General features: G+C 42.2%; 1 protein-coding gene across 1 annotated transcript in view; it reads right to left on the reverse strand.

Annotated features, from left to right (window-relative positions):
• Positions 1–27,500, reverse strand: part of LOC139929890 (transmembrane protein 132C) — a 190,800-nt gene that overhangs the window by 58,849 nt on the left and 104,451 nt on the right. Inside the window, exon 5 of the mRNA XM_078285377.1 lies at positions 22,808–23,003. Within this exon, the coding sequence (XP_078141503.1) occupies positions 22,808–23,003 (196 nt within the window). The remainder of the gene's footprint in view (positions 1–22,807; positions 23,004–27,500) is intronic.

Below are 27,500 nucleotides of genomic sequence, written 5' to 3' on the forward strand. Positions count from 1 at the left end.
TTATTTCTATCTTTAATCTCTCTCTCTCTGCCAGCCTCTCTCTCTCTCTCTCTCTCTCTCTCACACACACACACACACACACACACACACACACACACACACACACACACACACACACACACACACACACACACACACACACACATACACACATAAGCACACACCTTAAGCGGTTGTGTTGTTTGTAAAAATGCTCTGTTTCAATTAGAACTCTTGAAGATATGAAACTAGCTTGTTCTTATATTTGGAGTTGTTAAAGTAAATGAGCCTCGACTTGAACTGATTTTGTGATTTGGTGGAACGGCTGCCTCGCGCCACGCGAGTCAATACTGTTACTAAAGTCATTACAGCCTGGCTTTCCATTGTGCAAACTGTTGAATCATCAGTATGACATCAATTCCTTATATTTATGAACACAGAGAGAGAGAGAGAGAGAGAGAGAGAGAGAGAGAGAGAGAGAGAGTGAGAGTATGTGTCTGTGTGCATTTGTGCATGTGATTGTGTTTGTGTGTGAGAGAGAGAGTGAGGGGGAAAAAGAAAGAGAGAGCCTGAGTGTGTGTATGTGTGTGTGTGTGTGTGTGTATGTGCATAAGGGAAAATGTGTGTGTGTGTGTGTGTGTGTGTGTGTGTGTGTGTGTGTGTGTTGCTGCGTTCACACTGCAGCCTACCAAAAAGCCATACCAGTAACGAGAGGTTTATCACATTTCACTGTGCATTAATACAATAAAAAAAGAGTCATTAAATGTCGTTGTGTGACTGTTCACTTTCAATATTTCATTTAATTTCAAAATAAGTTATTTTGTGTAAATTATGAAATATGATTCCCAGTGTAAGTGAATAGGAAGCCACTTGGAATAGCCCAGCCAAGCCTAAATTTGGCATTTGACATCTTTTCCTCCTGGACTGCAAAATGGACAGTGAGAAGCAGAAAAGCTCTTGATAATTCACTAGTTTATCTTCAGTGGAAGACGAGACAAGAAGAGCTGGCGGACATGTGCGTGCATTGATTTCGCTAGACTCTATAAATACAAATAAAAAACTGGTAAAATGCATCTGCAGGCACGCTACGCACTTTCTGCCAGCGTTCACGGAGTTCACCGTCATTCTCCTACTGAAAACAATGAACATCCGGTTTGTTGTTGTCAGCATTCTGCCACAATGTGAATGCGGCATGAGAGAGGGGAAGAAAGACACCATGTCAGACAGAGACAGAGTGAGACGGAGAGAGAGCAAAGGCACAAGAAAAAAAGAGAGAAAGCGAAGATTGTGGTACAAATATCGAAGAGGAAGAGACGGGGAGCGGGAGAGGAGGACGAGATGATTGAGTGAAAAGAGAGAAAGAGAGGAACACAGTACAAATATGTGAAGAGGAGAGGAGAGGAGAAGAGGGAGGGAGATAGCGAAAAAAGGGAATGTGAAAACAGGAAAGGAGGGATCATGAGGTCTAAATATCGGAGAGGAGGAGGAGGAGGAGAAAGAGGAGGAGAGGTGGAAGGGAGAGAGAAAGATGAGGGAGGTGACGGCTGGGCGAGCTGCCTGGACCAGATAGAGGCTTTGGACTGTGTGTGTGTGTGTGTGTGCGTGTGTGTGTGCGTGTGTGTGTGTGATATGTCAGGGATAAATGGCTATTATCACTATGACAATGTTAATTACAGCCAGACTATTAGGCCTGAGGAGTACAGGCTCATTTATTTGGCAGCAAAAAACAGCTGTGTGTGTGTGTGTGTGTGTGTGTGTGTGCGTGTGTGTGTGTGTGTGTGTGTCTTGATATCACATCTATTTGTACAACTGAAAGTAATTACTCCAGGCTTTGGCCAAATGCTGAAATGTTTCTTGTGATCTATAAGACTTCAAACTAATCATTATCAACTGAGCGCTGGCCAAATTTCCACTCTTTCTTGAGGAGTTATTTTAAGACTTTTATAACGACTGTGAGGGTGATTTCTTTCAAAAAATGTATTAACCTTTATTTATCCAGGGATAGTTGATTGAGCCAGTAAGTTGGCCAGTAACTCCCTCCATTGGGACAGGTGAGTTAGCTACAATTTGCAACTTTTGACATTAATATAACAGTAAATAGTTAGGATATATTATACATTATTAGCCATCTGTGTCTAAATACTCCCATTTGCCTGAAATTGACTTATCAACAGCAATGGTGGAAAGCAGTAAGAAACGAAAGTACATCAAAGCTCAGCGTGCAGAGACAAGACCGTTCAAACACGGGTGAACATCATCATTGCTTTTCTTTTAATGCAGATTGCCTGTGTTCACCGTCTGCTCCTTCAAAGCCTGCGGTGGCTTTGCGGATGCCGGTTACCTCAGCCTCGGGCTAGATGCCATTTCAAGGTAGACGGCTCATCAAGATGAGTGACAAGTGGGGCAGTAAATTAGCCAACTAAGGAGGAGGAGGCAGGAGGGTGGGACTAACAATACAGTTCCTGCCTCAAAGTCAAAAGTTGCAGTATTGTAGGTAGTGTGAGAGGTTATCTGCAGATATATAGTGATCTTTTGCAGCTACAAAGTTTTGAACTGGCAAATCATGTTTTCTTTCCCTATGTTACAGATTACCCCACATTGATGAACCTGATGATGGATGCAACCGTTCTCCAAGCATCGTTTTGGAGAAGTTTGTTCCTGTAATCTTTCAAATAAAAGTTGTAGAGAACTGGGAAGCTTTGAGTAGCTGTAATCAACTTCTAATCCATTTTGCGCTTGCCAGATATAAATAAATATAAATAATAATATTCATGAAGCTAAATCACATGGGTAGGGAAAGAAGGAAGTGCAGAAATCTGACTGACTCTTTACAGCTGATGACTGAAACGTTCAGCTGTGGCCGACCTTTCTCAGCTGACAAGCTTGTTTGACTGTCGGCACATTGGCGAGGTTTCCCTGGTCGCTCAGCTCTATAGAAAATAAATGGACTTCTGGTGTTGATTGTGTTGCTCACAGTGTGAACTCACAGTAATCAGCAGCTGAGAGTCTGCTTATTTGCATCATTGCATCATCACTTGTCGATGTAAATCCATATTACTCTCCTGCAGATCAGGCCACCGCAACTGCCAAGACCAACTTTGGCTTTAGTGTCAGTGTGGGTTTAACACACTCACACAAATTATCGGGTGTAATGCTGTGAACTAGGTGTAAGCCTACGTGTAGATACAGGGTGCCGGCGAGTATAATAGGTCTGATCAGTGTTGGGAGGAGGTGTGAATGGGAGGGGGGGTAGTGTTGATCCTTCTGGAGGTGTGGTGGGACTAATTCACCCACACATCTATGGGGAGACGGGTCTAATTGATAACTCCAAGGCACTGAACCCCCAACTGCTCCAGTGGAGGCAGTGAGTGACCAACAGTAGAAGACTGTGGTTGTACTGGGCAGCTTCCAGGTGTGAATGTGTGTCGCTGTGTGAATTTGAAGCAGGGCGTTGCTGCTCAGGCAATCTTCCCTGAATAAATGAAGGTTAAAAACTGCTGATATTAATATCCATTCTTTGAGAGAGAGGGGAAGACAACCATGTCCATCTCCATGCTTTAAATAGTTACCAGTGCTTTTAAAGAGGGACTGCAATCACTGCTTTGTAACAGTGTGAAACATCTCCATTAATTTACATGTTTTACATTTTATATTGGGCATCAAGATGACTCTCTCATCCAGAGTGACAACCAGCAGAATAAGCTTAAACTCCTGGATCACCAACACCATAAGCCACATTAAGGAGTGCAAGGATGAGAGCCATAACCTACTGAGTACAGATGTAACAACTATTGATTGAACAAAAGACTGATCATGTAAGAAGGGCCTTTAGAGTTGAACAACTTTCGTTGCTGCTTTCAACAAACCTATCTGACCAATCAGAGTTGTGGAAATCTGTTTTCTCTTTACATTGACAGTCACTCTCTCTCTCTTTCTGTGCCTGTCTTTGTTTTTCTTTCTGTCTTGTGTCTATGTTTCTGTATATTCTGTTTACTTTGATTATGTATTGAAACAGTTTTGACCTTAAAAAGTTAAAGCCTTGAACATAAACCCTTTTCTTTCTCTCGCTCTGTTTTTTCTCATTCTCTATCTTTGTTTGTCAGTCTCTCTCTTTCTGTCTCTGGTTTTCTGGTCTTCTCTCTGTTTCTCTGCTGTACTGGTTTGTGTGATCATCCCATAACAGAAAGGCCACAGTTTGGATCCATTAATCCTGTTGAAGTGTTTTTCAGTGAACTCGATTTGGTTATGAGCGTCAGTCAAATGCCCAAGATGTCCAGTGTAAATCAAATCATCTGTCAATCAGGTTGAATGATGAGTCATTAGTTTCCACTGTCTCTCTCTCTCTCTCTCTCTCTCTCTCTCTCTCTCTCTCTCTCTGTAGAGGGTGAAGTCCATCCTGTACCTTGTCACCTCTGTGGCCAAAGTCAGCGCTACCCCACGTTCTCCCTAGCTGTCCCACCTGCCTGTCCATCAGTACACTAATTGGAGCCGCTAACGAGGCGCTAACGAGCCTAAAGGGGGTATCTGGGAGTCAATCACCCTGTGGCTGGGGCAATTAGCACACGCCTAACCTACTTCCTTCCTGTCCCCCTGCCAGCATGGAAAGCAAAGGTTGAATCCACAAACACACACACACATACACACACACAAAACGTTAACACTTGCACAAATACATCAAGACATACACACATTTAGTGCTAATGGGGCCAACAGGATAAGTCTACATGGGGATAGTGTTTAGAATTGCCAATGGTAATTATATACACTGCTAATTAGAGCAAGTAATTAGCCAGAGAGACCAGGCGTAGAGCCTTTCCAGAAACATCAATTATCTGGGAAAATATAGGTGTCATAATATGTGAACGCCTTCTGATGTGTCTATGTATGTCTGTATAAGAGCGTGTATGTGTGTAGAAATACAGTAGCCTAGTTAGAAATTACCTTGAAATGATAAGGTTAATATGTGGCACTTAGGAAGGATAATAACTTGAGTGCTTGACTGCATGGTCTAGAATATGCAATTATTTAATTTGTACCTTGTCAACATAATCAAATCTGATTCCTAATGAAGCGCAAATTGACGTATAATTTATAGAACTAAAAAAATGTACTTTGACATGAAACTTTTAGGGGTCAGAATTGTCATGTTTACATGTACAAGTGTTAGGAGAACTTACTGATAAGATCATTAGAATATCATTTAAAATTGTCAAACCACATAACTTAACAATGCCACATAACTTAGATAATTCTAATTTCAATTTGATCATAATTATGTCTTTATATAAGTACTAATATAACTTGCTGCTAAGAAGACTGACCTCAAACTTAAGCTAGGTTCACAACTAACAAAAGAGACATTTTGTACACTGCTGTAGTAATACGTGTGATTAGTTTGATATAGTGTAGAATGATGTAGTGCTGTTGACAGTTTCTTGAATTCATCACATCCCCCTCAAGTCAAGTTTGTATTTGTATAACCCTTAAGGGCAGTTTATAGTACAACGATTTATGATTGCCCGATGGACATCGTTACAAAGTCACCAACATTCCATCATCGCTCAACTTTGATTTTGGACGCTGTTGCTCATAAAAAGTATAAACACTAGAGCGATTATAGAACGCATGGCAGAGGTTCAGTCATTTGCTCTCATCTAGTTACTTTACTTTGTTACTGTAGTTCTAAATAGCAACTAGTTACTTTACTAAGTTAGTCTTTATTAAAAGTAACTCAGTCGAGTGCTTTCAAGTTACCCGCTTAAAAACTTCACAACTTTTATGTCTTCTGGTGATGTTCTCACTAGTAGGCTATAGAAATCATCACCGAGTACACTGCTGTTATCTACTTATCTGTTATTCGGGGTCTGATCGACTTTATGGTAAACTAGTATGATCACAGAGGCAGCCTTGATTAATCATGTCTGGTCTAAAAAATAAACAGCGGATAGTGCTCACAACACATTGGCAAGTGCTTTCAGTTCTCAGATGTACAGGTAACAGTAATGTTCTTACCCTTTTCTTCCTTCAGTTCAAAGTAATGCAAATATTCCCAGGTTGTGAAGTTTATTGTTGTGTCCGTTCTGAAAGCGAGTCGGAGCCTACAGACTCCACCGCGCGTCAACTAGCTGCTGCAGTCTGCTTTTAATAACGCCATGTAACGAAATATATTTTCTTAACTGCACTAATTGAAAATTTAACCATTTGAAAGGAAAATAATAATAATACAGTTTGTAAACCAGTCTGCAGAATAGCCTAATGTACCTACATGTTATGTAACTGCTTTTGCAATGTTATTTTTCACTCTTTCTTCTTTTTAAATAAGAAGTTTCATTCAAGTAAATCTATTGTCTTTATCCAGGTCTAGATAAATAGCATAAATTGTCTCCTCAGTGTACGTTTTATTCTACAGTCTATTACAAAAGTACGGTCTTCCAGAGCTGTTGATTACCGTTTAATTTGAGCTCAGAGAATTAATCGATGTTAGGATAAGAGAGTTCCATAATGTTGTCATGACAACTGAGCCAGCGATGGGATCAAAGTTCAATCCAATTTAAGTCTCAGCGATGGGCAACGATGACAGATCACAGGTCGCTGATAGTATAAAGGAAGGAAGGACAAACCCGTCTTTATTTGTCACAAACAACCATTTTTCACAATGCACACACACACACGCTTCCAATGGCACCGTGAGATATGTCCTCCGCATTTATCCCATCCTGGTCGTCCTCCTCCACGGGCAGGCCAGGAGCGGTGGGCAGCTTGCAGCACAGCGCTATTTTCGACCATCGCTAGTCAGGCGACAATCTTCTTGCATGTTTTTAGTGGGGGGTTCTTATCGGTGTTATATGGAGGAAACCCCAGGTGAACACGGGGAGAACATGCAAACTCCACACAGAAAGGCCCTTTTTTACGAGATAGCCCACCTGGGCACTAGTCACCGAAGGCATGGGGGGAACATGCCCCCAGTGCCAACAGCGACCCAGGCGGGAATCAAACCCAGGACCTTCTTGCCGTGAGGCGACAGCGCTACCACTGCGTCACCGTGCCCCCAACAACATGTCATTGCGACCGACGATAGAATATGATCATAAATCGCTGTACTATAAATTGCCCTTTAATCAGAGCTACAGTCTCAAACGCCCACATTTGAAACAATAAATGAAAAATGACACCCCCCTAGCCTTAGACCCTCAAGGAGCACGAGGAACAACTCCCACGAAAACCTCATTAGAAAAAAAAAAAAAATGCAAGAAACCTTGAGAAGGGCCTCAATGAATAAAACTGTTGAGAAGTGGGTGAACTGTGATGGATTTAAAGATCTGGTATACTGCCTAGGAGACTGCGTCAATTACACAGGAGAGAGTGGAGGAGGCTGGACTAGTGTTGGTATACACAGAGAGTTTTCCAGCGTTAATGAGTGTGACAATTACTGTAATTAGAGTTGACTGGAGAGTTTTTGTCCACTCATAGAGCCGGTATGGCACTGGATTGGGTGTTCAGAACTATCTAAAAGTGTTCAATTGATGGGTGCAGACTTAGTGTTAATTTTTACACAGTTCAATTAACATGAGTGATTTTGCTGTGTATTTGGCTGGGTGGATTTTGGAATAAAGCTGGTAGCCCATTGACACATAACTATCACATTGTCTTGGTTAGCTCCATCTTAGATAACACCAGGGCTAAAATGAAGTGAAACAAAGTGTGGAAAACAGTCTGGCTACACAACATCTGACTGACATTAACATTAACAACGTCTGAAGCAGCAAGCAGTAACGACATAGCGTTGTCATCGCCGGCTGTGTTTGAGCTGGATTCAATATTGCATCACATTGCTTGCACATTTCCCTTTGCCACAGTTCTCCTAAACTAAAACCTCATCTTCATCCGCTCCTCTTCTAGCATGATGGAAATATCAATCTGAGTCCAAATGTGCAGCGAGGCGGAGCTTGTTGTTTTGAGTGGGGTTGGAGTGGGCTGTGTGTCTGCCATGTGGCCCACAGCCACGCAGGTTAATGCACACCACACTGTTGTTCTGCCAATCACAGGTGAAACTGAATGCAGCAACACTGATAGCACCTGGCTGTGAGAAGAATGACAATAAAAGGGATTTTTCTGGTGCCATCTAATTACCAGAAATACAAGTGTCGAAATTTGGCAGCGGAGGTCCTAACAGTTTGCACACACCTGAAAAGCAATGCTGACTGCAACTCAGCTGTTTGATGCACCGACCAAACTCCCAAGAGACATTTTATATTTAAATGGGTGTTTACCGAAATGCCATGGCCCAGATCAAACCCTGTATAGTCTGTATTGTTACATATTTTAAGGCCCTATGGCTCTGATCCCTGCGCTTACTACTGGCTGCTTGTATTTTTTGGGCGATCTAGTAACTGAAGCTTATTCTGCTGCGGCTCTCAGTGGAAGTCACACTGGGGAAGAGCATCAGCTAAATGCCTAAAATACAAAATGTAAATGTAAAAAGCAACTGACATTTTGCTTTCCTCTTCGCAAATTAATGAAACGCAAAAATGGAGAAAGAGAGAGGGAGGGAAAGAGAGAGAGAGAGAGAGAGAGAGAGAGAGAGCGACAGAAATGAATAGGGAGAGGGAAGGAGAAAGAGAGAAGGAGGGAAAGAGAGAGAGAGAGACTAAAAAGAGGGAGGAGACAGTAAAAGGATGGAGTGATTTTTAAGAAGGCAAAGTAGCAAAGTGAGAGAGGGAGAGATGGAGAAACAGAAAGAGCGGGGGGTGGGGGTGGGGGGGTGAAGACATTTGGTAGATATGAAAGCTAACAACCCATCCAGCCACACACACACACACACACACACACACACACACACACACACACACACTCTTGCAAAGATCCCAGGGAGAATCGTTCTTTCAATTTCCAGGCCCCTAATTGCATTAGAACTGCCCTGCTCTCGTCTCCTCTCTCTCTCCCCTCCTCTCTCTGTCTTTCTCTATCTCTCTCGCCCCTCTCTCCTCTCCTTCGTGCTGGCCAAGACTTTCAAGGGACTATTACATGGTGCTCTACACCTCCGCTGGGCCCTCCTCTCTTTCTCCATCTTTCTCTCTGTATAACTCTCTCTCGCTTCCTCTCCCCTGCAGCCCCCCGCAACTCTTTTTTTCCCTCTGCCCACTTCTATCAATTTAACTCGTCTAATTTCCTCCTCTCTCTCTCTCTCTCTCTCTCTCTCTCTCTCGCTCTTCCTCCCTCTCTATTTCTTCCTCCGTCTCTCACTTTATCTCCCCCCCTTCCCTCTGCCCACATCAATTAGCTGAACTCCTTCCTCCTCTCTCCGTCGCCTCCCTCTCTTCTCTCTCCTGCCCACGTCTATCAATTTAACTAGTCTAATTCCCCCCTCTTTACCCCCCACCCTGCCCAATTTGATTAATTTAACTAGTCTAATTTCCCTCTCTCACCCCCCTCTGTCTCTCCCTCTCTCTCTCTCTCACTCTCTCTGTCTCCTCATCTCTCCCTCTCTCTGTCTCTCGCCCACTTCTGTCATTTATACTTAGCTAACTGGGCTAATTTCATCTGAAGGAGAGTTTCGGCGTGCTAACTGCTGGGATAGAGTGATCTTTGCCGTCTCTCTTTGCTATCCGTATGCTCCATTTAATCATTCTCTCTCTCTCTCTCTCTCTCTCTCTCTCTCTCTCTCTCTCTCTCTCTCTCTCTCTCTCTCTCTCTCTCTCTCTTTCTCTTCTCTTACTCCTTCTATCTGGTTCAGTCTCTCGCTCGTCTCACCTTCTGTCTGCCTCGCTTGCTCATTCGTTCCTTTATCCTTTCAGTCGCTTGTGGGCCGGCAGTAAGCGTGAGTGCTAGAAAAGAGGGTGTGTGACCAGAGGGTTGCCAGTTTTTATCCCTGGGTGTAACCCAGGTGGGAGATAATTAAAGGGCAAGGTTCTCCCCTCCCTAGACTGCTGTTGACGTACCCTTGAGCAAGGCACTTAACCCCCGGCCGCTCCAGTAGAGCCGCCTGCAGTACAAGGCTGTGGTTGTACTGGGCAGCTCCCAGGTGGGACTGGGTGTAAGTGAGCGTGAAGCAGGGTGTTGATGAAAAAGAGCAAGTGAAATCAGCAAATCTTCCCTGGGTAATAAAGCTTAAAAAAACACACACACACATTCTGTTCCCTCTCTCTTTTTCTGCCTGTTTTTTCGGTTTTTGGTTTATCTGTGTCTCTCTCTCTCTCTGGTTTCCCCCCCTCTCTCTCTCCCACTGGGTTTCTCAAATGTTTTCATGTCACAGACCTTCAAAATAAACACACTTTAGGCCACGGACTAAGATTTTGTCCCAGATTTTTAAATAATTAATTTCATATTGAATGATATAGCTGTCAACAGTGGCGAGAATGAAACCATTACAACAGTCATTCTTACCCATTCTCTAAGAGATAAAGTTATAGTGAAATTAAAGTACTCCTCGTCTTGCTAGGGCCCCCCCTGGAGCCTCCTCAGGGACCCCTGGGGGACCCTGGACCCCACTTTGAGAAACCACTGGTTCTAGCAGACACTTATATTATTAACCACACATATAGGAAAGTATATGAAACACAAGGAAGAACAGCAGTGTTGTTCGCTCTCTCTTTGTTTAAATGATAAATGAATCACTTCAGTATCTCTCTTGCTCTTTGTCTTATTTTCTTTCTCTCATCCATTTTTCTCCATCCCACCTCTGCTTCCCGCTGTATTACTTACACAGCATTTGCATCCAAAGGGACTTACGGTACCATGAGTGTATGTTTTTAGGCCCAGTGGGAATCGAACCCCCCATCCTGGCAGCGTGAGGGAAAAGTTCACCTCACATTACTCGATCTCTTCACTTGGCTAATAAGCAGCGACATTGGCGTGATGACATGCGGGCACGTGGGAAGGCATGTGGGATGCCACCACTTGCCACTACAGAAAGCAGCCACAGTTAAAGTCACAGCCATTATGATAAGTGGTTTTGGTTGACATTCAACTGGATAGAGTCAATACTGCATTAGGCAAATTTCAAGAGGAGCAAATGCCTCTTCACCTCAGTTCACCGCCCAGAGCGAGGTTGCGTCCATCTTGCTCCGTTCACCTCCTCTCTTTGGTGTTGCATGCCTCCGTTTTTTTTCCATACCCATAATAGCTCTCGACGTTTCCTCAGCAACTTCCTTAACTTCATAACTTACTTCTAGTTTCAAATGTCTCTCTCTCTCTCTCTCTCTCTCCCTCTCTCTCTCTCTCTCTCTCTCTCTCTCTCTCTCTCTCTCTTACTCCTATTCTTGTTGACTGATTGGAGTGAGCCAGGGCCGCTTGGTATGGAAATGAACCTGGAGCCCAGGACACACAATCTCTCTGTGACCCAAATACATACACACACACACACACACACATAGTGGATGTCACGTGTTGATTAATTGGGTGGTGGATGGATGGTAACAAGCAAATACTGTTATACTGTAACTGAAGAGATGGAGAGAGGAGTGGTGTGTGTGTGTGTGTGTGTGTGTGTGTGTGTGTTGGGGGGGTAGAGTTGCTAGCTTGTCTGATAACTGGAAAGATAGGTTGAATAAAATACCACAGGCTTGGAGGTTAATAGCCAGAATAACAGGGTTAATTTAGGTACATTAGCTGACAAAAGTACCGCACAATAACACACATAATTGTCTCTCTCTCTCTCTCACACACACACACACACACTCACACACATACGCACATAGAACGTTTGGGTCACAATGAAAATTTCTTCAGTATACGTCCTCAGAATGAATATTATGAAAACTGAAGCAATCTATCATGATTTGAACGTGGCCTTGAATATGACTTTGTCTCAAACTAAAGAGTGGAAGAGATTATTTGCCAAAGGGGCGGGACTATTGCTCTCCTCTTCTCCTTGATGATGATTCGTCAATTTAATGAGCCTTCAGAGGAAATAGGGATTTTTTTTTTTTTTTTTTTTGGGGGGGGGGGATAAAAAAAACAGGCAATGATACCAAGTAGTGTATATGTGTATGTGTGTGTGTGTGTGTGTGTGTGCTTCATTCCACGGTGACTTGCTCAGTGTAAATGGAAATGATTTATTTCAGCAATCCCCACAAGAAAACTCTGCAGTTATTTAGCCCACTGCCTAAAACTGGATAGGAAGTGAGAGAGAGAGAGAGAGAGAAAGAGAGAGAGAGAGAGAGGGGGGGAGAGAAAGAGAGAGAGAGAGAGAGAGAGAGGGAGAGAGAGAGAGACAGACAGACAGACAGAGAGAGAAGGAGAAATTGAGAAAACAAAATATTGAGACAAAAACTATAAAGAAAGAGTGAGAATGACAAACAAACAAAAAGAGAATGGTAGGGTGAGAGAGAGCGAGAGAGAGAGAGAGAGAGAGAGAAAACACCCAGACTGTGAAAATGGTAAATCTATAATTGAGTTAGAAAACTGAGTCTGTGTGTGTGTGTGTGTGTGTGTTTGCATCAACAGATTATTGACTACTCTTTTTCCTTTTCCTACTTACTGACTTCCTTTTACAGAGGACCAATCAGAGCAGGCAAATTAAGGAGCCACTTTGCATAACTGCACCACTGCGTGTGCACATGCGCGCGCACAGACACACACACACACACACACACACACAGAGCCCGTTGAGAAGCGAAACTCATTGGCATCTTCAAGCAACAAAGATAAACAAGTGTTCCAATTAAGAATTAATTACGTAGCAAAGCCTCAGAGAGCAGTGAGACTCTGCAGAGAGAGAGAGACAAAGAGAGAGAGAGAGAGAGAGAGGGAGGGAGAGGAGGAAGAGGAGAGGGGGGGAGGGGGAGAGAGAGGAGGAGGGGGAGAGGCAGGAGAGAGAGGAAGGGAATAAGAAAGGGAGAAGAGAAAGAGGAGGGAGAGAAAATGAACGTTAGAGGGAGGGGGGAGGAAGAGAGTGCTGGAATGAGAGAGGGGGAAGAGGATAGAGAGAGGGAGTGAAGGGAGAGGAGGGAGGAAGAGGAGAGAGATGGAGGGAGGAGAGAGAGAGAGAGAGAGAGGGACTGGAGGGAATGGAGGGAGGAAGAGGAGAGAGAGGGAGAGGAGGGAGGAAGAGGAGAGAGATGGAGGGAAAGGAGGGAGAGAGGGACAGGGAGGAGAGAGAGAGAGGGACTGGAGGGAATGGCGGGAGGAAGAGGAGGGAGGAAGAGGAGAGAGAGAGGGAGTGGAGGGAGAAGAGGGAGAGAGGGACAGGGAGGAGAGAGTGAGAAAGAAAGACAGTGAGAGAAGAGGAGGGAGTGGGAACACAGAGAACGAAAGCAGAGAGGAGAAAGAGAGAATACTCACTTCATGTAACCTAGACAAAAACAAACTATCCAATTACAAAACAGGACAGGAAAGAAGGAGGAAGATGAGGAGGAGGAGGAGGAGGAGGAGAAGAGGACCTCAGCCTCTTTCTTTCCCTCCATCCCTCTCTCTCTACCCCTTCTCTTTTCCTCCGTCTCACCCTGAATCACTCCATCCTTCACTTTCAACTTACAAAACTAATACTACAACTACTGCCGATAATAATAATAATAATAAACATTATGTAACTCCAAGTGATTTGTTACAAAACAAATAAGATAAATGGATACATAAAAAAAAGAGTTGATAAAAAAAGAGAGACTAAATTACAACTGGGATGAGACAGGACATAAAAATGAACATCATAAAGAGTCTTAATCAGCATCTCCCTGTCTCCTCACCACCACAAACAATCATCACCTTTATTATAATGCTTTATTGGCATGACAGTCAAGAAATTGTCTCTCTCTCTTCTTATGTCTCCCCAATTCGTATTCAATTCATAGTCAATTTGTACTTTCTTGGCATGGCGGTTGCCAAAGCAGTGTGCAAAACTTCTAGTTCATGTATGCAAAACTATATTGATTTTATAGACAGTCATATAATGATTTGAATGCAAAACACATAACTAGCCAATGAATGGATAATCATCAATACCTATAACACTCGGTTTCTCCCTCCCTCTGAGGTGGTGAGGCAGCCTGTGGTCCTTGCTAGGCAGAGGTGTGTAATGGTGCTTGTAGGGAACATAAAACAACATTATTACTGATCCAATTTATCAGCCGCTACAATATCTCTAAGAGCGAGAGAAATGGGTCCATATCCCTCTTGTTCTGTTTTCTCCCCTGGCTGAAAGAGGGGTGTTTTTCAGCCCTCCTCCTCACTCTGTCTTCATTCCCTTTTGTTCTCTCATGGTTTCTCGTCTGTTATATCAAAGAGATGAGCCTCATGTAAATCATGCCAAAGTCAAATTCAAAGAAGCTGTGTTAGCGGGACTGTCAGAAATGAATATTGCTAAAGGGATTTACAGTATAGTACTGTATAGTGCAATCATAAACAAACATACCAGAAAAAATGAATAAAAATCAGGCCAACAATTACCACATTTACATGAACACAAAAAAATGTGTCCCCAGTAGATAATTTGCTCCAGTGTTCCATGCTAACACTGGATAAGAAGAAAACTGACCTCATCAGTAAACATATGTTAGCGGTTTTTATTATATTGCCTGTAGATTTATAGATAAAAAAAATATATATTCTCAGCATACCTATATGTAGTTGTTTATTTATTATTATTATTATTATTATTTAACTATTTGAGGTGAACAACCATGTATTAATCCGCTGCGTAATGATTTTTAGCTGTACAAAGTCTCCCATTGCAAACCACCTTCCTACGTAAACAGGAAAAATAGTCCCTGGTAGTTCAGAACAGGATGTTATTGTTGTATCAAAATGTGTGTAAAGTTTAACAGTCTCGTCCACAAAACTGCCAGAGTTGTCTGCATATCATTTAAAACTACTTACCATTAGCTACAACTTCTCATTTTCTCACTTTTGAGATAATGCCAGTCACCTTCTGTCCCTTAACAGAGTGTATGCTAAAGTGTTAGCAGAGCTATCGGGAACACATGGATGACTTTGGTGTCTTTGTTCAGATTCAGATTCAAATTCAGAAAACTTTATTGTCTATCACTTGTATGACAGAAAATGGTCTTTGACGTGACTCATAAAAAAGACAAAAAAAGACATACCACATAAAAACAAAGAAACAGACATGAGGGTTAAAAAAAGTTGAGAGGTTCTCTTTACTTAATAATTACTTAAATTGGTCAATAGGGCAATCTCCCCAAAAATTGGTGTATTCCTTTAAATGTGACAAAGTTGCACATGCAGAGTTGATGATGTAGCTCATGATGTTCAGTCAGTTTTTTTTTTGTTTGTTTATTTGTTTACTGTTTGAATACTTACAATAACGACGTGTCACATGGAAACCAGATTAGAGGAAGTGTAACTTTATAGAATCACGTAAGCAGCTTAACCCTCATCCTACCGACTGGGGTACCCGCAGACCCCGGAGGTATACTTTTTGTCATATCTCACAGGTGCTTTGTTCTATCATTCCAATTTTTCATGACTGTCAATCAATTTGTTCCTAATAACTTCATATCATTGTTTTCTGTTTCTGTTTTAATTAGTGCTTTTTAAAAATACCAATGTTTTGGGGTCCTGGGGGACCCCGGTCAAAAGCACCCAATTCTGCCTATGCAGTTTTAATAGATGGAACTATTTATTGAGTTCATGTTTGCCATGGGTCCTAATTTAAAGTATCACACACTATCAGGGGGGGTAGGGGCACTCTGTCAGTCATTTTGAAGGAGACAGACACAGATGCAGCAGACACAGATTTCCTCGTGCTCTGTTGACGACCCTAAATACTGCTCTTCCTAAGGTAAGATGATGTTCAAAGTCAGAAATACAATACATAATTTAATTAACTGTAACTTTCCTAAAATAATAATAATCTGTTTTTTGTTTTTTTTCAGATGACATTAATTACATAACTAATAATGTTTTGAGAAGAAATAAGTTAACATTTTGCTATGATGGTTGTTTCTTACAGTAGTTTATTCTTGGGGACCCCAGTCGGTAGTCCTTGTATGTTAAATATGTTGGTAGGATGAGGGTTAATCGTACTGTTGTCTTTATAGGAGCGTTGGAATTATGATTGCATTTTTGTGCGCATATAAACGTAGCCAATAAATGGATAATTTTCTCTCCTCTCTCCATCTCTCTGTATCTCCCTTTCTCCCCCTCTTTGTTTCTCCCTCGGTCTCTGTCTCTCTGCCTCTCTCTCTGTCTCTCCCTCCCTCTCTCGCTCGCTCGCCTCTCCTCTCTAAAAGATGAGGCCCATTTTTCAGCCCCCGCGGGAGACAAATTACTCCTAATAATCCTTCGTTTCCTGAATAGGGCCTCTTTCTTTCCCGCCCGGCCAAGAGACCAGAGCCTTAATGGATACGTGGAATTAGGAGCAAAATGTCGCAGGGCCTCGGTAATGACAGGCGATGTTCTGGCTTTCATTGTTGCCTTGTAAAAGGAGGAACCACCGCATTACCACATCACTGCTGGTACTCTGACTTTTGATTTGGGAGATGAGACGTGATGGGTGAGGCGGTGTTGAATCACCCTAACAGATCAGGCAGAAGAATAATGCTTCTGGGCTGACACTGAGCACTCCTGATGCAATCATGTGGTTTAGGTTTTAGTCAGTTTACAGATGTGGCCTCAAGTCACACTTTTTACTACATGCTCGCCGAAGAACTATTTTGTTCCACTTTTGTTCCATTCCCAGGTGGAATTGTTTGAAAACAGCAACAACAGGTTTTGCTCTCTTTTCCATCATCAGAAGTTACAATGGCATGGTTATTAGTTGGTTGAGAGGCGTTAGAATTTGGTTTTAAATACATTTGATTACATTTGGTTCTACTGTGTAACATACAATAAAGAATTGCCCTCAGTGTTTATGTAGGATGGATGCAGGATAAATGCACCAAGGGGGATTGTACAATAGCTACCACTATAGGTGAAGTTTGTTTGGCATATTGAAATGATTAAAAAAAAATGAACAACGGAGAGGAAATACAATCTGAGCAGGTGAGATAAAGCCTCAAGGGGGCTTATGAAAACATCTCACCCTGAAAGAAAAAGAAAAAAAAAAAGTCAAGATGATCCTTGATGAACAGGGCCACAGGCGAATTGAAGAGAAGCCAGATGACATCAAAACCCAACACAGGGAGAGAATGCAAAAACAACAAAATGCATAAATAACGAGTGAGGGAAATTAAATTGCCCTGATGCAGGCAGAGCGAGTGTAAGGTTGTGAGAGAGCGCTCTGTTTCTTCAACAGCATCTCTCCTGCATTATACTCGAAACTTTTGATGAAAACTGAAAAAAACTCTAAGGTCACATGTTGTTGGGGCCATAGAAATTGATTGGATTATACATATACAAAACCAGCTAACCAACTTATATGCATATCTATATCTATCTATCTATCTATCTATCTATCTATCTATCTATCGATATCTATGTGTATATCTATATCTCTGTCTCTATCTCTATCTATATATATAAGCCAAATTGGAAATGTAATGATTGGTCAAGGCTTTTACCTTCAGTTCTCTTTGAAGACTCTGACTGGCTAGTAATTTCATTTTCTGTTTCCTCATTTGCCCATCCAAAGGCCCAGATACGTTGGGGCTTTCATCTTGGTGACCTATCACAGTGACCCCTCTCAGTGACACAGACACCATAAACAACCAATCAGCCCCCAGTCGGCAGCTCTTGTAAACAAATCAGAAAGCCCAAATGGTGGGTAATAGCAGCCATTTTGATGCTTTTACCCAAAGGAGAGAGGGAGAAAGAGGGAGAGGAAGAGGCAGAGGGAGGGAAAGACAGTGAAAGCAGGTGTGCATTTATAGGTGAGTGGATTTACACACTTATATGTTTTTGTGTGTGTGTATCCACGTAGATGTGTGTGAGCGTGCACTGTGTGTGTATGTGCATAGGGTTTGGGTGTAACAGAATATATGTAATTGGACTATTTTTCCCAGGGAGAATAATGACTCTTACACATCCTCTAACTTCTAGTGAATGAAACAAAAACAGTGAAATTCAACTTACTTTTTGGGAGACCCCCTGGAACCTATAAAGGACCCCTGGGGGTCCCCGCACCCCAGTTTGGGAACCACTGATATAGATGACAACTCAAAGTCAGTAATGATAGGGTTGGTTTGCTTCTGATTGGAGCACAGCTGCAATCCCAACAAAGACAGCCTGGACTCCCACTGTTTGAATTCATATTATTTACCAGACTCTTAATCAAATAAAAGCTTCGAGTGAATATATTTGGGGCAGAGCTTACAGATCAAATCCAGGGGCGTAGGCACAAATTTAACGCAAATATGTCCACAAAGCAAATCACTAGAGAAGATAGAAGGTAGAAGGTAGATAGAAGGTAAATAATTAAACCACATAAAAGGGACTCATTTGTGGAAGGAACTAAATATATGAGAAAAGGGGGCGGGTTGTTTACTGAGTTTTGTACAACAGGTATTTTCAGCCAAGCCAAGATGTGTTCCAACGGTACTCATAATTTCCCGTAAAGCTCTTGCCTCGCTTCATCGGTTGCTATGCCAACTCCTGTGGTAACCAAGGAGCTACAATACTTAGCAATTTTCCTTGTTTGCTCATGTTTTTTTTTTTTTATTCTCATGTATGTGCAGTACTTGGAGGAAAACTTCAGATAGCACCAGTGGCGTAAGGTAGTTACGACGGGCCCCAGTGCACGCTAGTTACTAGTTATAAAGCACACACACACACACACACACACCATTAGGCGTATATATATATTTTACCAACAATGTGTTGGATTTACGCGGTAACGTAAACAGACGATCAGAGTGCTGAAACGTGAAAACAAGCATCAGCGCCTGAGAGCAGAGGAGCTGTCTATTGCACTGTGGTGCTGAAATGACCGCTGACATTAACAAAAAGGCATTTTTTGGTGCAATAACCTCACGAGTGCACTCCTATTTGATATAAAGGTAAGAGGTGATAGTAAAATGAACCCTATAGCACACGACGAGACAGAAGAGAGCTGCAATATTTAACAAAAAACAACACCATGTCCCGAAAACTGGCCAGCTACACACAGTCTGCATGAACCCCATCAAATGATGATTTTACTGCACAACAAACAGCCTTATTTCTGCCATATATCCTACATATAAAAATCGACTCCGCATTAACGACATCTATGAATATAGCCTGCCGGTACACTGTGTGTAGGGCCTAGACACCAGAATGTCACTCGTTGTCAGTTCAGCTAAAATCACCTTAATATCCTCTTATTATTTATAACGAGACTAACAATGCATCACCCAGGGCCAGTGGTAAGTGCCTTTATAATTCTCAACACCTATGACTTTTCTAAACTGTGTTTTAGTACTGCTGTGGGCCTGTGGTTCGTCAACAACAGGGCCTGGACATGCTGCTGTAACATTATACTCCCCATAGTCTACCTATACAATTTACAAGCACCAAGCAAAATAATTAATTATCTTATGTAAAAATAACAATAATAATAATAATAATAATAATTGCCGATTGGCGATTGGTGGCAATCTGAATCACTTGCAAGGACCCGTTCTCCGCCCAACACATTGTTGGAGGGCCCGCTCTCTCTACGGGCCCCCCTACCCCATGGGCCCCAGTGCAACCGCACTGCCTGCACTGTCTATATTTACACCCCTGGACAGCACATCTGGGTTGGAAACTGTTTTACAAAAGCCATTATAATTGAAGACAATCTTTACTGGGACCAAGGCTGCCGACCCTGTTCAATCGCTATTAGATCACAGTCATACCTCACAGTAAAGCACGCCCTCTCAGATATCATTGCTATAATTAGTTGGAACCATTATAACTAAATACTACAGCTGAAAAGCAACAGAAATGTTTCAGAAATGTGTCTCTATATGGGAGAGATGTTAGATATCAAATCTATTTAATATCTCTTATGCCAAGATGTCATGATATCATCTGACAGGTCACATGCATGTCAGTGTGAATGGGTGGTACGCCTTGTGATCACATCCTCAAAAAAAAAACCCCCCAAAAAAACAGTATTTTGAAATGTGGCATTATGGGTCTCACAGCCACTGCCCCTTCAAAAAAGTCAACAAAATCCTAACAGCACTGCCTTTTGAAAACCACCGAAATGATGGTTTCAAGCCTGCCTGAAACCACACAGGGAAAATTCACACAGTGAAAGAGAGAGGGGTTTCAGAAGCCCTGGACAAAATTGGGTTTTCTCACTAGGGCTTTGCTGTTGAAGGGGGGCTATCAGGCCAGATTAGCTCTACCACAGTAGTAATGGAACTGGGAAAGTTTTGAAAAGCATCCAGGCTGCCCGCTTTTTAGCCTGAGGTACTTAAGGTGGTTTCAGCCAGAGTAGCAATGTCAGAGATGTGTCTGTTTGTGTGTGCGTCTGTGTGTGTGTGTGTGTGTGTGTGTGTGTGTTTGTCTGGGTGTGTTCTTTTGCACTTGAAGAAGTAATGGTGACTTTTACCTACGTGGCAATGTCATAGATATGTGTCTGTGTGTGTGTGTGTGTGTGTGGCTGCATGCAGCGCGTGTGTTCCTTTCAACTTTAAGTACTGGCAACTTCTCCCCAAGTAGCAGTGTCAGAGATGTGTGTGTGTGTGTGTGCCTGTGCCTGTGCCTGCATGTGCACCTGGACACACAGTACTAATGATTACACAGAGTCAGTAGAGATGACATGGCCTTCTTATGAACTGTCCTGGATTGAAGTGGCCCTTTGGTTGCACATCAGCCCCCTCCCTCTCTTGTCCATCTTTTCCTTCACTCCATCCTGTCTCATAAAGCAGAAATGGAATTGTCGTACTGGTTGAAAATAGGCAGATAGGAGAAAATATGTTCCACTAATTGCGTGCAGCTATTGGTTGACGTCAATCATTTGCTCTCTTTGTGAAAACCTAATACAAAGTAGGTCCAAAGCCATGTTTCTCATATTAAGAATAAATCTAAAAACCACACAGCACACCACAGGAGAGCGAACCTAAATTTCAAGTTCTTTATTGTCCCTAATGGTACGTTTGATTTGCAGCAACATCTACAGAACCATTTATAAAATATACAGCAACTATTTTTTTTAAGGTCAGATGTTTACAAAAGCCAATTTTTTTATCTAGCCTGTGCAAATAAACCACATACAAGGCATATTACATGGAATAATGGAATGAATATTTAATAGAACCACTGCTTCAAATGGATTTATTACGGCACCATAAAAAAGCATTGAAAAAAGATTCAACACCACACAAAGAAAGGTTCCTGTAACAGTAGAACCAGTCACTTTTATGCTGGCCGGAAGGTGTGATGCAGAGGAGACTGTAGGATTTTTATTAGGTCCTTGTTGAGCTATGCATGTCTGCAGTGCCTGTTGTAGTAACCTTTATATACCAGCTGATGGTCTGCAAGTTAATACTCATGCTGCGGCTACTTTTCACTGCATTTGCATTAGAAGATTGCTTTTTCCATTTTACATATTTACAGTTCAAACTGCTTGTGGAAGTGTTTTGGTAGCGATCAGAAGAGGTAAGTTACATCATTTTACAACATTAGATGGTTTGATTTAGGTTTTGTGTATTTTTTGTTGGGTTTCTTCATTGTAAATGGGCTTAATCCTTTGCTGAGAACGTAACAATAATGTTAGTCGGTAAGCTGTGGTAGTGAGCTGTTACTGCTGATTTGACTGTATGCAAGCATGCAACTTGCACAAAGCTAGCTTTAACTTATTTTTTGTGCTATACATAACCTTTTTAGTAATGTGTCAATGATTTTTAATGCTATACTGAAGTACTCTAGTAGAAAAAATCAGAGTACCAGAAAAGGAAAACTGAAAGTTAAGGATCTGTATAGAACCCAGTGTTTTCAGACCTGAAGAGGCAGCTGTGGTTGAGTCTCAGCAGGAATGACACCTGCCAGCATGACACATACACAGAGGAGCATGTGTGTGTGTGTGTGTGTGTGTGTGTGTGTGTGTGTGTGTGTGTGTGTGTGTGTGTGTGTGTGTGCGTGCGTGCAAGTGCAATGGCATAGTTGTTTCGGTATGTAAATTTGTGCGCATATGTATATGCATGTGTGTGGTTGTGTGATTGTTCATATGTGTGAGGCAGCTTGTCATTGTGAAACCTGCAAGGGTGAAACCTACTGTGTGTGTGTGTATGTGTGTGTGTGTGTGTGTGTGTTTGAGACCAGGAGGCTTGTAGCAACAGGAGGGGGTAAACAAGCTGACCTTTTTAAGTTTGATCACCCTGGGGGAAGGGGATGGGTGGGGGTATCAACAAGAAAGTCAGGTGGGAGGCAGGAAGGAGGAGGAGGGGGAGGAGGAGGAGGGCGAGGAGGAGGAGAGAGGGAGAAGGTAAGGTGTGAGAGAGCAAGGACAAGAGGGGAGAGCAGGTGGGGAGGAGGAGATAAGGAGAGGAAAAGAGAAAAAGAGTGAGAGAGGGTGCGATGAGGGAGGAGAAGGGAAGGAGGAAGAGTGATGGAGTACTAAATGTTAATTGGTAAAGATTCTTTTCCATGGATAGCACCGTGTGTGTGTGTGAGAGAGCGCTCATGTATGTGCAAATCTACAGCATCATGTGCCTGTGAGCATGTTCAGATTTCTCTGTGTGTATATGAGTATGCATGCTTGGGTCAGTCTGTGCTTATGTCTGAGTCAGTGTGTTTACATGTTTTCATATACATGCACTGTATGCCATCATGTGCATGTTTCTGTATGTGTATGTGTGTATTTGTATGTGGGTCAGAGTGTGTGTGCGTGAACGTAAATGTGCATTTGTCAGTGTGTGCCTACATGCCTGCTATCTCTGTGTATGTTGGTACATGTTTGTGTGTTTGTGTGTGTGTGTGTGTGTGTGTGTTCATGTATTCACACATCAAGCCGTCCCCTCACCTCAGCCAGCGGCACAATGCCCTGTATGTCGGCGTTGCTGATGAAGAGGTGGGAGACTTTCTCTGTGTGCCTGGCGGCCGCCTGCGTGCCTGCTGGGTACTCGACGTTCCAGTGCAGCGTCTGGGTCGGCACCAGGTTGATGACGTTGTCCACCTCGAAGTCCAGCTGCATCACCTCGTAAGACGGCCCATCCAGCCTAGAGAGAGAGAGAGAGAGAGAGAGGGAGCAAAGTTGGTGGTCATTCACTGAGTAGCAAGGGTAAGAGCAAAGTTTTCTGTGCATGTAAACTTGAGCCGATGAGAGAGAGAAAGCGTACGATGGAGAAAGAGATTTTGTTGTGTCTCGTAACCAATGGTAACCACTCTCAAAAGTGACTTTGTGCCCTTGAGCCAGTCACAACCAGTGGAGCTGAAAGAATCTGTATCTATACTGAACCTCTCCTGCAGCTGCTGAAAGTAATGATGATGATGATGATGACGACTACGTTGGAAATGATGATGAGAGTGCTTGTGCTAAGTGGACTGCTAAAAATTTTAATGTGGAGGCTGAAATGACACCATCCCAAACTGTTTGTGCATATGTGTGTGTGTGTGTATGTGTGTTTATGTATATGCCTGTGTGTACGTTGGTGTGGGAGAGAGAGGGGGAGTCAAATCATCCCATCCAAAAATAATGAGACGTTTTATAACTTAATGAATGGAAGCAATTCTTCCACTTTATGCGTGCTCCAAAAAGCCTGTGCACGTGTGTGTGTGTGTGTGTGTGTGTGTGTGTGTATGTGTGTGAGTACGCAGCCTAGTTGCCTTAGGTTGTTATGTTTACATTGCTAATGTTTTGGACATCAGTACAGATCAGTAGCATTGTTGAAGGGGATTTGGCTGCAAGCTCATTTCTAATTATTCTGCTTCCTTGATAACAACCACTGCTTGCATTAACATTAATGGCACACTGACCCATTTAGGAACATTTCTCAGCAATACAAAAGCCATAAAAGAAGAATAGTAATTGTAATACTGTAATGGTGTTGAAAACAGCACACATTCTATGACAATACCACTGCTATTACTTCTACTACTACTACTAATAATAATAATAATACACTTAATTCATACAGTACTTGTGTGAAAGTAAGATTTACAAAGTGTTTTTTTTCCAGAATTTATAAAAACAAGGAACAGTAAATTAATATAAAATGAGACAATTGAGAACTGCAATCAAAAGAAAAAGTGGTTTAAAAAGCAGAATAGAAAAAGCATTAAAAGATTATATGTTGAATAAGAAAGTAAAACTATTTTACACATTATTAAACCCAGCAGTGCTGCTTTGGTAGACCTTAACATGACATTTGTTTGTGGCCCATTGTAGCTCAATGGGTAGAGCATGGCACCAACACCGCCAGAGTTAGGAGTTCGATTCCCACTGGGACCACCCATGCTAAATAAGTATGCATTCAAGACACTGTAACACCGTACCTAAACAGAACTGAGGAATATGGCTTTTTGTGAGTCCAAATCTGGATAAGAGCCTTTTTTTTTTGTAAGTGAGCTACCCTAAAGCACCCATTAGAAGAAGAGCCACTAATGAACCCCTAGTTTTCAGAGTGTGTGTGTTGCGTCTGCGTCGCTGGCCATATGTTTCAGACACCACTGCCTCCAGCTCTATTCCAAATGGCTGCAAAAAAAAAAAAACATCTTGCAGAGACACACTACTTGCTTGAGAGGCATAATCCATCATTGCAAAAAAAGAGAGAGAGAATAGGATGAGTGTATGAGATGTTACAGCGTCAAATCGGGTCAGTTGAGCCGTTACTCCATTAATCTCCAATTAACCACGGAATACACTGTTCTACTCAAGCTTACTAGCTGGGAAACTACCAACTTAGAAAACACGCCTCTCTTCTTCTCTTCTACCTCTCTCCTCAGATCTTATTTCCTATGTACTGTAAAGAAATGTGTCTATCATACTGACACTGTTCCACAGTGCGTCATGCCCTCACATTCATTGCAAAAGGACAATGCGAGATGGCAGTGAACTATACAAATCAATGTAAATAGATTCAATGCCTGCGTATCCGTATATTCCATATTATCGGATTCATAAGTTGCTGTTTTTTTTCAGTTGTTTTTGAATTCATTTGTAAAGAGCTTGTTCTGCTGACCTTGACCTTGACCTTGACCTGCTCTGCCTCTCAGCCTCTCCGCTGTCCTGATTACATCTTCTGAGTCACATCCCCTGCTACCATATCTTCCTCCTCCACTTGCTCTAATACCCTCTTGCCTTGAAATAAAAACAAAAAAAAAACCTTTCTACTCCTCTGCTCAGCCCTTATTTTCTTTCTATAGCAACACTACTCTCTTCAAGAAATACCTCACATCCCCTTCTCCCCTATGTTCCACCTGTACTCTAATATGCACTTACTTATGAAACTTTCTTACCGTCTTCTTGCTTCTTATTTCCTCACCTAGCACTTCACTATCATACATAATCATTCTAGCGGCACGAGAACATCTTATTACATTTGCTGTCAGGACACTCTCACACTGATGCTGATGAACAATGGAGGAATTATTATTACAATATTACAAATACAATAGCTTATTCTGCTGTTGCACTTATAAAATTGCCGTCAAAGTCCCACTTTTCATTGTTTTTAAACTAGTGCTGCACTTTGGTTCTATATCAAAGAGGAATTGTTTGGAAAATTCAAGTTTGATCTCTTTCCAGCCATCTAAAATTAAAATTACTACAATGATCGGGTAAGTAGTTTGTTCAGAGACAGTAAAGTTTCTTGATACAGTATACAAACATGAGATAGATGCAGGATAAATGAGGGAAGGAGGACTCCTATAATGGCTATAGCTATGAAGGTCTATAATCTAACAAGTTAAATAATCTGACATAATCCATATTCATCTGAATTTTTAATTTATGACAAAAGAAACATCTACACGATGCAGTAAAATGTTTTGCCAGTGCTGGTTTAACATGTTGCACGCAGAAAAGCAAAGCAGCCATTAAATACAAACACTATCTGAAATGTGAAAATACATTTTCCCCGGTCAAGATAGCAGTGAAATATACCCACTCACAGTTCACAGTAAGTGCAATGCAAAAGCTCTCCTGGGTGGGATTTCAGAGATACACATTCAGCACACACACACACACACACACACACACGCACACACACACACACACAGACACAGTCAATTTCGAAACAGTCTAAACATAATTCAGTCTTCCAAACAAAAAAATCTCCCTTTCTGTCTGCCACACTCAAACACACACACACACACACACACACACACATACACACACACACACACACACACACACACACACACACACACACATACACCTACACACACACCCACACACACACACACACACACACACAGAGGCTAGTGGAACATAAATTTGAAAGAAAGAAGGTATAAGCAGCTGAAAATTGATTTTGGAGCCAATGTTTCATAGCTCTGTCACACACACACACACACACACACACACACACACACACACACACACACACATACACACACAAAGGGGTTACAGGTCTAGACAGAGCCACTTGGTGAGCATCTGTGATATCTGGCGTGTGTGTGTGTGTGTGTGTGTGTGTGTGTGTGTGTGTGTCTTTAGGGAAGCGGGGTGAGTGATCTGTTACCCAGAGAGATGGAAGAGAGGGGAAGCTGATTGGGTGTCGGCTACCCTTGACCTCTTTCAGATCCTCCATCACTCTCGCTTTTCTATCTGTCTGTCTATCTGTCTCTCACCCCACCTGTCTGTCTCTCTCTCTCTCTGCCCAGTCCCTCTTCCCTTTCCTAAGACTGAAAACCTGATAAACCTGCTCCCACCTTTCCTCTAACATCTGAGACAGGTTTCTGTTTCTGCTTCGTCCCTCACAGAAATTGTCAATGATTCAGTACAGATTCAACCAACTTGCAATTTTGCAAAATTATTGCATTTTTTCCATATGAAGTGTCCAAATCAACACCCACACACAACATTTTAGCCAATCATGACACTTTGTCACACAAAGTGGTCCAATCAAACCATTATGTCAACCCACTATGTCGGCCTTGGTCTTCTTATACTACAATCAATGAAAGAGATGTATAGAGTGAGGAGAAGGAGGATGATTCAGAGGACAATGAGCTGTAGTTTCATTAGAGTTTTATTCACTCCTACAGGTGGAGTAAGATGAGTGCACTTTGTTTGTCATTTAACCGGCACTTCAGTTTCCATTTATCCTGAGCCTTTGGGTTGCGTACTTTTAGTCTGAAGAACACAAAGTCTCCTTCAAACACAAATAGCTTTTTAAATGAAACCTGGGCCGGATTATCCACATATCACATCGGGCGAGCCAATTTGCCTTATACCTTTATAAGCTTTGTCATATTTCCTTTATTTTTTAGACCTATTCTCTTGGGGGAATGCATACGCGGCCAAAATTAACCTTTGATACTAAAAAAAGAATATGCATAAAGAGAAAGAATCGTGATTGGTGTGTAGGTGCCCCCCCTCCCCTCTCGCCTCCCCATCACATTTGAATTTGTCCAGTATGTGCCCAAGTGTCCAAGCATTTTGTGCAGGAAGAGAAAAACCGTTGACCGGAGGAGCTGCTAAGAAAAGGTAGGCTGAAAACTACTTTCCCAAGTGTGTTCGCCGCAGTCAGGCTTTTCTTAACCTGCCTGTT

This window comes from Centroberyx gerrardi, chromosome 8 (assembly GCF_048128805.1).
Source record: "Centroberyx gerrardi isolate f3 chromosome 8, fCenGer3.hap1.cur.20231027, whole genome shotgun sequence".
In the NCBI taxonomy this organism is placed as follows: Eukaryota; Metazoa; Chordata; class Actinopteri; order Beryciformes; family Berycidae; genus Centroberyx; species Centroberyx gerrardi.